At 35.8% G+C, this 12,091-nt stretch overlaps 1 protein-coding gene across 5 annotated transcripts; it reads right to left on the bottom strand.

The window, feature by feature from the left end:
- Window positions 1-273: 273 nt before the first annotated feature.
- On the bottom strand, window positions 274-10,869 carry PKDM7D (Transcription factor jumonji (jmj) family protein / zinc finger (C5HC2 type) family protein). 5 transcript variants are annotated; one of them, XM_021426203.2, is made up of 13 exons: window positions 10,848-10,869; window positions 8,677-8,771; window positions 8,271-8,590; window positions 8,026-8,097; window positions 7,562-7,639; window positions 6,898-7,425; window positions 6,204-6,428; window positions 5,503-5,664; window positions 4,421-4,789; window positions 2,398-3,772; window positions 2,199-2,302; window positions 1,386-1,583; window positions 274-998 (listed from the first exon to the last, which is right to left on the bottom strand). In XM_021426203.2, the coding sequence occupies exons 3-13, from the start codon at window positions 8,583-8,585 to the stop codon at window positions 666-668; spliced, it is 3,759 nt and encodes a 1,252-aa protein (XP_021281878.1). In that variant the 5' UTR covers window positions 8,586-8,590; window positions 8,677-8,771; window positions 10,848-10,869; the 3' UTR covers window positions 274-665. The 5 variants fall into 5 exon arrangements, with proteins under 5 accessions (XP_021281878.1, XP_021281875.1, XP_021281877.1 ...); XM_021426200.2 differs by lacking the exon at window positions 10,848-10,869 and adding an exon at window positions 10,567-10,651 and having other exon boundaries at window positions 8,271-8,593; XM_021426202.2 differs by lacking the exon at window positions 10,848-10,869 and adding an exon at window positions 10,567-10,651.
- Window positions 10,870-12,091: the final 1,222 nt, after the last annotated feature.

Genomic DNA, 12,091 nt, shown 5'->3' with positions numbered 1-12,091 from the left:
TTGGGCAGGGAGTCAGTGACCCATCAGCCTTTCTACCCCGAAACAATGACCCAACAATCAGTCTATCACTATCTGACAGACAGTTGAGCAGTCTAAGCTAATTTTCAAAAGGCCCTTGTGCCAATATTTGACCCCACCTTACCTAATGTATTTTTTCTTTTTCTTTTCCTCCAAACACAGGATAATCCCATTACCATGATAATCCTGTTACTTGTCTCCTTCGGGCCATGTGCAAGTGGGGAAAATTGACCATAAATATAGACTAAGCAAACGTAATACAGTACGAAAAATTGCAGTTAGAAGGGGCTTTGTTTTTATTAACACTGTGTATGAAGCTAAAACTACAACTCAAGATCAACAAAAATTTGTAGAAGTGGATAACGGTTACCTCTTATCGATGACTGGATAATGCCAAATGACAGAGGCAGTGAGATTCCACCAGTTGAATTTCTGGACTTGTTTATGCTACAATAGTCAGGATGCAAAAATAACCTATTTTGTTGTTTTATCAATGTTTCCTACCCGAAAGAATTGACGGATTGAATGAAAGCTGTACGTGCAGCATGAAAACCAGACACCGGAATTTACAGAGATGAAAGAAGTGGAAAAATGGAATCCCCCAAGTTTGATCTCCAATGCGCATGCGACCAGAAAAAAAATTTCAATCATCCAGGACGACGGTGAATCTCTTCATTAAGGAGTCCAGCCACACGGTCTACATCCATGGGTGCCCTTTTGTCACTTAAAATGCTACAAAGCGAGTGTAATTCTTCAGAGTTGGCCTTCTTGAACAGGCCTCTGAGAATTGTGTCAACTCCACCGGGCAAGCAATTGTTGCGAGGAGCCCCTGCATTCCTTTGTTCCCCAGATGTCCTAAATAAGTTCCCACCATTATCAGGGAGCTGAGAATGTTGTAGAATCTGCACTCGAGGCCGTGAGTAAGGCCGAGAGTCCCAATACTCTGTACAAACTCGACTTCGATCCATTGCCTCAATGGCCTGTTTTATGTAATGATGTAAAAAGATGAGTTTTACATCATAATTAAAATAAAGCACACGCTATGACTAGAGTTGTTAGGCCATTGAAAGACAATATACCACGGGATAGGGAGAGAAACAGTTCAGATAAACTAGTTGTTAGTTGGCTAACTTTCCATAACAACAGGAAACCAAATAACTCTTAAGGTGTGATGCTAAGAACTGACAGTATGCACAGAAATCAGATTGGACTCTTGGGATTATCTTTGAAGTTATCCCCAGATCCTAGAAACTGGTAACCACACTTCATAAAACCAAAATAAAAATGGTGGTTGGATGGGGATAGAGAAAAACATGAAGGAACTTGCACCAAGGGCAAGAATCACATAACAAATTCTACAAAGTTACCTGCACGATTGCTGGTGAAGAAAAACCAAACATCTCAAAGCCATCTAGGCTTCCGGGAGGCTGTAATGGTGGGAGGTTGGTCCTTCCTAGTCTATGCTGCTTTGTGATCTCTTGATTCACTTTCTCCCTCACCATCTCCCAGCATCTGGCAGCGGAAACATGGATGAAGACTTCACTGGGACAAAGCTCCACAGAAACCTGAAATCAAATCAAAATTAAGGCAACGCATGGTTAAAAACTCATACATTTCTGGCCATTTCTTGCTTACTTTGCTCTAACCAAAACATAATGCAAAACTAAGTTGGAAGACGACTTGGGAAACAGAATTTAAAACTTTTTTCTTTTAATACAACAAATATGTTAATTCTTTACACTAGATGGAGGAAGAAAAATTTCAGGTGCAAGGTGATAGCAAGCGCTTCATGTAGTAATGTCTAGAAAGTTATACTACTATTTTTAACAATCAAGTCTGCGATGAGAGAAGTAACTGGTTTTCCAGTAGCTCTGATGGCAAGATTTGTCAACTCTGCCTATCAATCACATAATGTTAAGATTACATAGCACTCATCAATTTCTTTCTGACTATTAGCAAAAAAATAAACACAATGAACATCAGAACCAATTCAGTGACAAAAATAAATCTGTCCATATCAGCTATGAATTTCTTAAATTGCCCAAAAATTATGAAGGGATACGAGTGCAAAACACTATGACCACTTGTTCTGATATTATATAACTTGAAACATGAACTGGAAAGAGATAGAAATGTCTAACTGATAAAACAGAGTTGATACTATAACAAATTTAAATTACCATGAACAAAGGTCCATCCCTCCCTGCATCCAGAATTTCTGAGACATAGTATGCCATATTTGTTGGATCTAAAACGCTTATATACCTAACCCGGCTCTTAAATCCTGCATTAATTAGAATAAACAAGTAAATACATCTAGCTAGCCATACTTAGCATTTTGTCATGCACCAGTCTTAATAGACCACAAATACAACATACCTTTAGGAAAAATGGCCTGGCTGTTACACCAAAAATTCCCAGAGAGAACAACTCCAAATTCCAGTGGCTCAACATTGCAGTTGATCCTGCGCACTACCTTAGCAATGCGAGGTCCTTTCTGCCGGAAGTTTCTGTCCAGATTATTTTGAGAGCAAGACGGCCCTCCTACATTAGCTCTTGCATTGTCAACTAAATTTGCAGAGGCAATGGCTCCCAACTTTTCACTTTCCAATGGCAGCAGATGCTGAAGGTTGCTTTCAACAGTCACAAGATTATTATTGTTATTATACATCTCCGTACTATTACAAGAATCCTGAACATTTCTACCAGATTCTGCAATGGCGGAGTCTAAATGACAAGAAATATTCTGGTGATTATATCCAAACAATGTAATATCATTTCCAGCATGCTCATCTTTCACTTGAGAATAATGAGATGTACAACTATTCCTTTGTACATCAGGGGAACTGGCATCCCTTTGATTCATAACTGCAGCATCAGTCAGAGGGGTGGTTAAGATAGGCTCATTATTAAAATTACATGTGATCGCTTCGCCAGATGGTGCCAGCCTCAGTGAAACTTCTGACTGCTTTGCAATAAAATGTTCTTTTGGTCTTTCTGAAACTGGTTTCTTTGGCTCATCACCTTCATCATCGCTAAGAAGAATAATGTTATCATCTGCCGGAGCTGAAGGTTTCTTCACTCTACTTTCTCCAGCCGTTTTGCCTCCAGCAGATGGCCTATGTTCCTGGGAGAAGTGGCAAACAGGCATTCTTAAATTTGACGCAGAAAGAATGGTTTCCTCTTTCTTCAACTTAGCATTTGAAACTTTTGATGGTAATGCAGCCTCTGGTAGTTTATTTCTTTGTAGCAATAACATCTGAGCAGAGATCTGAGATAAAATCAAGGGCTTGTCTTTCGACATTTCTTCTCCTGGCAAATCTTTGACGGAATTAACTGATGGTTGTGATTGCACCTCTTTAGGTATTACTCCTGGGGCATGGGATAATTTAGCACCCAGCATATTGTCTCTGGAGACATATGAACTCAGGGCCAGCCCAAGGTCTAGTCTTGCCCACCTATATACTGCACTTAGTTTTCCTTCCAATGCCTCAACAAGGATATTTAATTCATTTATGTCATAACGGAAAAGGAAAATTTTGGCACCCCTAGCGCATGAACAGAATTGTTTTGCATGATTCAGGCATGCATATCTATCAGGGGAGCAATGACAACCTGCTGCAGAAAGGTGCAAATCAAAAAAACATATACTGCATTCTCTCTCGCTGGTAGCATCAAAATTGCTCTCCATTTTCACAGCCAGAGAGGAACTGCAAAGAACTTCCCTCCTTCGATGCTCCATCTCAACGCGGGTCTGCGAACAAGAAAAATATAAAAAGTCAAAAGAAAGCAACTCAAGGTAATATAAGCGTTACATATACGCGCTAATAAGTGTACATTTTAAATATTATCATAAAAGATAACAATTACAAGATACTCGACTTCAGAATTTGACTTGAAATCATATTAAATTAATGACTAGAAATATTGAATTAATAAACAACATAAAATTGACCTTAAGTAATTCTGCAATTGAATACTAGATCCCAATCCAGTGATAACCGTATATATTTTGTACAAAACAAATTTTACATACACATACTGCATAATATGGTTATGTATCTACATGTACATTTACAATAAGCAGGAAGTATACATGCACGCATGTGCACAAAAAACATTAGAGCTCATAATCACAAGCTTCTTATCCTCAAATTATCAGAGATTTGGGATCAACAATTCTCCACAGATTGGACCAACCCAAAATCACATTAAAAGTTTACCAAACATTAGGTAAGCTCATAATCACAGCTTAAAAATGAAATTAACACAATTCAACTTTCAGCAATAGGCATCCCAACTCACATCCAGATCATCTACAGAGATTCTGAACTGACTAAGTATGAATTACTAAAATCCCACCCTATGAACCAGCACAAAGACAAATGGACATAAAACTTACCTTGAGAGTTTTAGCTAAGACTCCACCCTTTCCACACATATCTTTCCACCTTATGTTATCAGAAGTGTACTTCTTCAATAAATTGAGCTCCCAGTGGGCTTTGACTGCTTCCCTTGCTGCTCCAAGCAACAGTTTATCATGTGAGATGGAAGTTTTTCTTCCCTGTTCACGGTATAGCTCAATAGCGATCTGTCCGTGAGGCAACCAGTCAACAGGAGCTACATTTACTGCCTCAGCGCAATTGAAACCACAGTTGAACCCCGCATGATATGCTCTAGGGAAGGTCAGAACAAACTCTCCAGCATTCTGAACACACCGATAGACAGGTACCCCTTCAGACTTTAGTATGGAAGGGGAAAGCTGAGTGACCTGCAGGAAAGGATGATATTCAGGGCATAATTGGTATTGTGAAGTAATATTACAATAATTAATCATACATGAGAAAAAGAGCTGTTATCAATAAAATCATAATGAACTATAGATTACAACTTGAGAGTCATCTTCTGTACCATGGAACCAGGAACAGTCATTACAAAGCATCCACTACATTTGCAACATGAACCCAACACGTGTACAGATTGGTTATGCATTGACTCCATTCATTTCCTTTTAAGTACTATATACTAAAGACAATGAACCGAAGAAGTACCCTAGCCTCTCTCTCATATCCCAACATGGAAAGAGCTAGAGATGGTATAGGTCCTCTCTCCCTCTCTCTCTCTCTCTCTCTCTCTATATATATATATATATATATATATTAATTTAAAGTATTTCAGGTAACAGTTTACAAATCCTTCATGCTTGAACCAGAACTTGGCTCAAACATTCAAGGAATACCGGCAATAACGGTTCCTAACACAAATTTTAGTGTTAAGCCTTACCAAGCCACCAACAAAATGGCTGATCCAAGTAAAATTGTTGTCCCCATAATGAGCTATTATAATTACCTGACCACTTAAATTTAGGAAGCAAGAGTATCTTTTGATACATTTGGCTTCTTAGTACCAATTGACATGCTCGGAAATAGTTGGATAAATTTGCCCTTAGCTAAAAAACACCATATCCTAAAACTTTTAGCTCACCAGTTTATGAAGCAAGTCAGGTTGTTCGTCAAAAAGGTCAGGCAAATGCTTTCTCATAGCCTCCTCCAGTTTAGAAGCATCCTTTCCAGGGACACCATACCAAATTTTTGGAGCACCCCAATGCATGTAATTTAGTGAGTATAGATGGTGATCTTCAACATGCTGGTTGCATCCATATAAAACAAATTACAGAAAAAAAGAATTAGCAATCATTAGCATCCATGGGTCATCCTTTGATTGTAAACAGCTGCATAAGAAAAAAAAAAGTTCTGCATGTACAATTAGTAAGTAATAGCCTTAAATGTGAGTTCAAAGAAATCATTTATTGGCTAACACCTAAAAGCAAAAAACAAAATCAACAAAACTCTGCATTGTGGCCTAAGTGGCTTAAAATTTTGTTAAGGGTTTCTTCCACCATTTTGGCAACAAATGCACACATATTTTTACATCTGCACCTTATTTCAGCCAGGATCTGAACATTTTTCAGGCATACCAACTGTTCTTACCATGCCATATTACAAGCACAAGATACATGGGAGAACGTACTGGAGGTACAAAGTCACCCAAAGAGAATAAATAGACAAGCATTTCACTGTTCACTAGCTGGGCTACTGCAAAATTATCAAAGAAAATAAAATATTGGACCTCGAGAGCTCAACTCATACAAGGGGAAAAGAGGTTTACAGTCCTAGAAGTCTTACCCAGCAAAAGGAGGAAAAGCACATTCCAACATACAACCAGGGAACCAGAACCCCAGAAATATCACTGCTTTCATAAGAGAGAACAGATCCAGGAAGCCTGGGAAAGTTATTTAAGTTCCAGCCTGATTTTATGTACTTTTCATTTGAAACAAATTCAACTTGACTGGGCTTCTTGGGAAACCCACTGCCAAAAACCCCCGTCTCCAGATCAGCCCCATATAAGACCTGAAAAAGTAAAGGCGCATAAGAATTAGCAACTCCTCCTTGCAACTAGTTTTAAAGAGAAGAAATAATAGGGCAGACAACAAAAACAATTGGAGCTTATTTGGCCTGGTTGGAGCTGTAAAAAGAAAACGTTTTGTTGATGTAAAGCTTTTACGAAAACACTATCAGAATGAAATTGTTTAAAATAAGTAAAACCATTTTTCTTTTGTCCACTCAAGAACTTCATTCACTTTGTCCAGCAGTTTCCCATTGTTACTTTCTGGAATCTCAGATTTGAAATTAAGCTTAGCCAACAGAAACTCATTTTCAACTTTTACGAAAGCTAAAAAAAAGGGTTTCCAAACCCCCACTTGGCCAAACCATAGCTTTCTGGTGTAAGAAAGCAGCTCCAATAGATAGGCCAATCATGCACTAAGTAAATTAATCAACAGAAGGGAACAGTGATTTTTTTCCAAATCACAAATCCTACCTCTATTTCCTCTGTTGCTTTCTCCACTACCCGCCAGTATTCACCCTCAATATTCTCAACTGAAGGCTCATGGTGCTCTTGAAGAATGGTCATTCTACCTTCCATATCCACACCATTTTCCCTCCTCCTAAAGTACTGTGCCTTGAAATCATCTGCATACTTCTGAAATTTATCCAGAGTAAACTCTGGACCAGGTTCAAACCCAAACCTCTCAACTTCGCAAAACCCAGCATCAGCAGACCCTGAGATACTTCCACTATCAGACCCACAGTCTACAGCCATTCTCATGCATCTTCTCCTTTTCCTCCTCATACTGTTATTAACTTTTGACATTTTTCTCATTGAATCACGATTCTGAAGCTTGTCAACCCTCTGCACACGAGTAGCGAATCTAGAATTTTCCCACATATTCTTTTCTTTAAGAGGACAAGGAGGCTTCCAAGAAGATGGAGGAACAATGCGACAAATTCCATATTGTTCTGCTCTTGGTCGTATACTAGCTATATACTTCAAAGTATCTTCAAACTCCTGAGGAAACATTATAAGCCAGTTAAGATATTTTAATTCGGTAATGTAGAACTCCAGACTTTACAAATAACAGTAACAAGTAAAGCAAGGCAAATTTTGATATCCAAAAAACTCAAATATTGTAAACATTAAATACCTCTTCTGTAGGGTAGAATACAGGTGCATCCTCAAGGTCTGGCCTACATGCTTCTTCTGGATGCCATCTTGCAGTTACCTATTCCAACACTTTACATATCAATGACTTGACATTTGAAGACAATGCTTAAAAAAGGAAAATAGCATATCAGCCATATCAATTGTACAGTCAGGATTGCATAAAGTTCAGCTCCTTCATGGACCTCCAATTACCAGTTAGTTTGCTGTCACTTTAAGCTACATAATCATATGATTTAGACATCGTGTCATCCTGCCAAAAACTCAACTACAAGGCACTTCCACTCCATTCCTTACAACTAAGATGTTGCTGCTACAAATTGATAAATATAACAATAGTATGGTGGAAAATAAAGGACCATAAAGGAAAGGTGCTGCCTGAGGCAGATTGAGAAAGGTGTGAAAGTTAGGAAAGTACAAAAGAGCAAAAGAATTTGGAAAACTAACCTTTTGGCAATCATTACACTCCGGACATCCACGGATAACACCTTTAGGAAGATTATGTCTCAATCTTAGATTCTGCAAAAATGAATGCCATATATAAAACTACCAAGATGAAGCATTCTCACAAGGGGACAGCATGTTGTTTTGCTAAAATTTCTGAAATCAGCATCCAAAACTTTTATAGAACAGAACAACCTTGTCACAGAATAACTAAGAAAAACAACTTAACAAGAAAAGAAGAAACTAACTTGATCAAGCTTCCCACAATCAGGCTCCTCTTCTGAACTGTTATCATATCGACCATAGTTTATCCAAGGTCTATGCCTCAGAGACCTTGTAATCTTTGCGTTTTCACCATTGCCCAACTCAGTTTCCTTTTTAACTGGACTGGTTTCGGATGTACTTGCAGGGGCTGAGCAGCACATTATATTATCACTCTCGTGTTTTTCAGTATCTTGTGCCCTCTTTAAGGTAAAAGATGCATATGACTCAAAACCTGGTGGAACTGATGGAATGTCATCGTTCTCTTCTTTAACACAAACCCTCATAAGTTCTGTCCCCATCAGTACTGCTACACAAAACAACAGGTGACACTGTAACCACTGCATTTTGTTTTCAAATGAGAAAAACAGTTGAATTCAAAAACATGCCTACCTTAAAAATTAAAGAATCAATTCAGCAGCCCAACTTAGAATGCGTAATTTGACATCCTAACAATAATTCTGAACTGCCATAAAGTGAACATTTATCTGCACAGAATACAAAGCAATTAAAAAAATAAATAGACAAACATAATCCGAAAGCTTCACATCCATTCAAAATCAAGCAATTATGTACATATAAGATCAGCATAAATTACATCAACATCGCAATAATTGTTACATCAAATTTCAAGTTTTGCCCAGACAAACACAATACAGTACTTAGATACGAAGATATACGATGCTAAGAAACCAGGAAGGCTATATTGCAGCATATTTAGTTCTGACAATTGCATATGATACTCTCTAAACCACTTTATGACCTATCCTCAGCAGATAGAGCAAGCTAGAGATCAAATAATATAAAATCTAGAAGATTCATACCCTAGCCTTATTCCTGCTATAAAGTTTCATTTCCACCATGTTAGTAAGCATCAAAATTAAAGTATGTTGCTGAGTCTAACACGTCCAAGAATGTTAAACTATATTCGCTTTGTCCCATGCATAAGTCAATCCCTCAAATCCTAGAATCATGCCACAGATGCTAGGTGGAATGAAAATAAAAATATGATTCTGCAACTAACTACCTGAAGTTATCCAAGAGCCTAAGATATATTATGATACCACTCCTGCCCACATTACTAATATAGCCTAATTAGGTGCATCAACGTGTTTCATTCATTCTCATTCTTAATAGCCTGGAACTGATGCCACAGTTGAAATCTAAGTGATTCCATTACCTTCAAAATCATGATCCCTTAAATCAGTAACCATGCAATGAAATTTCTGAAAAGATTATTTCTAGAAAGTTCAATATAACATGAAAATAACACCATTGCAGGCCCATATAGGATCAGAAAGAGTCATCAACAAAAACCATCACTTGTAACTATTAGGAACTAAAAATGCAACAGATAAAGTTGAACATCAAACTCATCAACATATATTTCAGCTTTTTTTGTCTTGATACAAAATCAAATCATAAGACCTAAACAGAAATTTACAGCTAAATCCAAGAGTAAATTCATGGATTACTTTCTCTATGAAATAAATTCACAATCCTAAACCCTAAAAGATCCCTAGCAAATAATTTGATCAAAAAAAAATTTAGAACAAAACCACTCATCAAATATAAAATAAAATAAAAGCTCATACAATTCTAGTTTCCTATTTTGTTATCATCAGACCACAAAAAAAAAATTGCCAGCAAAAAATAACCAAAAAATTACATAAATTAAAAAATCAAAAAAAATTGAGCTTACATGTTGTTGATCCAAAAGATTTCTGTAATTTCACTTCACTAAAAGCAGCTGGAAAAAGTCCTTTTGACTACACAAGATTTTCGGAGCAAAAAACAAAAAAAACAAAAATTCCAGTAAAAAAATTCTAAATTTGACACCACCAAAATGGAAACAAAAAATTATTAAGAAGAAAAAAATAAAAAGCTGAATCCGATTTTAAACAGATCTAAACCTAACCCTAACCCTAAAACCCCAAATGGCACCACGGAAAAAAAAAAGCACCAAATCCAAATGCAACAGAAAAATCAAGATTATTCTTATGATAACAATAATAATAATAACAATAATTAGTAGTAGAAGTTGTAGTAATTCATTTTCTAAACTTTGGGTTTCTCAAGGTTACCCCACAAATCCAAATATGACCATCAAGACCCCCCACCTTCCCACCAAAAAAATAATCAGAGCAAAGAACAATTCCGGGAAAACAAACAAGAGGAAGAGGATAAGGGTAAATATGGAAGATTAATCAATTCATCACTTCTGGATATAACAGAATTTCCAGGTTGAAAAAAAAATAAAAAAGTGAAAAATTTTTAGTGTACCTTGATTTTTAATTAAGGGGCATGTGGCCTAATAAATTTGTTCCGGTTTTCTGTTGGCTTGTGTTTCTAATGAAGCAATTGAAAGTATATGTTATAAAAAAACATAATTATAACACATTGTATTTTTTTTTAAAGGGAGGGTAGTTTGGGGAAAATTGTTAGGTAGGATAAGGTGAAAATTTTTTTTAATTAATGGTGGATAAGGTGATTAATTAAGGGTTAATGAAGTTAAATGGGGATGTTAATTACTAAAAGAAAGAGAGTAGTTTTATTTGTTTTACCTGTGGGCTACGTTTCCACGGGCGCCGGTGGAATGAATGAGAAGAAGTCTCCTCTTTATCTGGAAGAACCGGCTACGACTGCAGACCGAATTTATAAGCACATTTATTTATTTATTTTATAAATTGAATTTTAACATTTTTATTTAAAAATTATTTAAATTCGAAAATATTGAATCCAACTTAGAAAAGATATTTTTATATTTTTGTGCATAATACTCGCATATAGAGCCCATGTATTTGACATTGAATTAACAACAAAACCATTGAATAAAGACAACGGTTGCTATGATTTTATATTAAAGTTTATGAATAAATATTTAATTTAAAATTAATTAATAATGAATGAAGAAACGTACATAATATATATGTTTATAGATAATAAGTTTATTTTCATGTATTTTTATTTTGCAAAACTTATTGATATATAGACATTTTTAAAACGTTATAATTAATTATTTTCTTTTACCTAGTTGTCCGTTCAAATTATTCAAAAGATTTGGTTAATTAAAATTCAAAAAGGTACTTAGTAAGGGAAGAAACAAGAGATTAACACGTATAAAGCAAAAGCAAAGCCTTATCGGATTCTTAATAGTGTTAATTTAGTTTTGGTCAAAAGAGTAATCCCATAACAAGAAAGTAACGTGTACGAGAGGACAAAGATTGGTGCATGCAGACGGTAAGAAAAAGAGCTTAACGAAAGCGTGAAGCCCCATTTTATTAGCTAAGGCAGGAAGCTTCTTTTATTTCCTTTTTGGCCAAGCCAGTTGGCAAGAACTTGTTCAACATTATTTGGCTGTTGTGCCTCGTGAATTTATTTATGTATCCCTCAAGCTTATATTATAATTTTATTTTATTTTAAAAAAATTAATTTTTTTTTCGACTTGAGTCATAATTTAATTTATAATTTTATATAATTATTCTTTAACTATTCCTTATATAAAATTCTAAATTTAACATTGATGTAAAACTAATTTATTTCGATTATCAGTATTGTATCATCATGCAAAAGGAGAGTATTCATTTACCATTATTGTTATTCAACACTAATTTTATATTCGAACTGCGTTTCTCTATTTATGTTCAATTGATTTTAATTATATATTTAATAGTTTATTTCATTAATTTGATAAAAGATAGATACCCGGTGTTCTTCACTTTTACTAATTTTGCCGCTTTAATGAGAGACCTTGTTGAGTAACCAATGAATTAAAAATGTTATGAGAATTAGAATAATCAATACATTT

This window comes from Theobroma umbraticum, unplaced genomic scaffold, assembly GCF_002168275.2.
Source record: "Theobroma umbraticum cultivar Fairchild unplaced genomic scaffold, ASM216827v3 scaffold_147.0, whole genome shotgun sequence".
NCBI classification, from domain to species: domain Eukaryota; kingdom Viridiplantae; phylum Streptophyta; class Magnoliopsida; order Malvales; family Malvaceae; genus Theobroma; species Theobroma umbraticum.
The sequence above is the reverse complement of the archived record's forward strand: the minus strand, read 5'-3'. Positions and strand labels throughout refer to the sequence as shown.

Bases quoted from the DNA above. Each gene is read 5' to 3' on its own strand.
- PKDM7D (XM_021426203.2), bottom strand. From the start codon at position 8,585: ATGGGGACAGAACTTATGAGGGTTTGTGTTAAAGAAGAGAACGATGAC. The intron at 6,429-6,897 runs GTAGGATTTGTG...TTACTTTTTCAG, and splicing joins AAGCAACAGAGGAAATAGAG to GTCTTATATGGGGCTGATCT. The intron at 3,773-4,420 runs GTAAGTTTTATG...TCTTGTTCGCAG, and splicing joins TCTTAGCTAAAACTCTCAAG to ACCCGCGTTGAGATGGAGCA.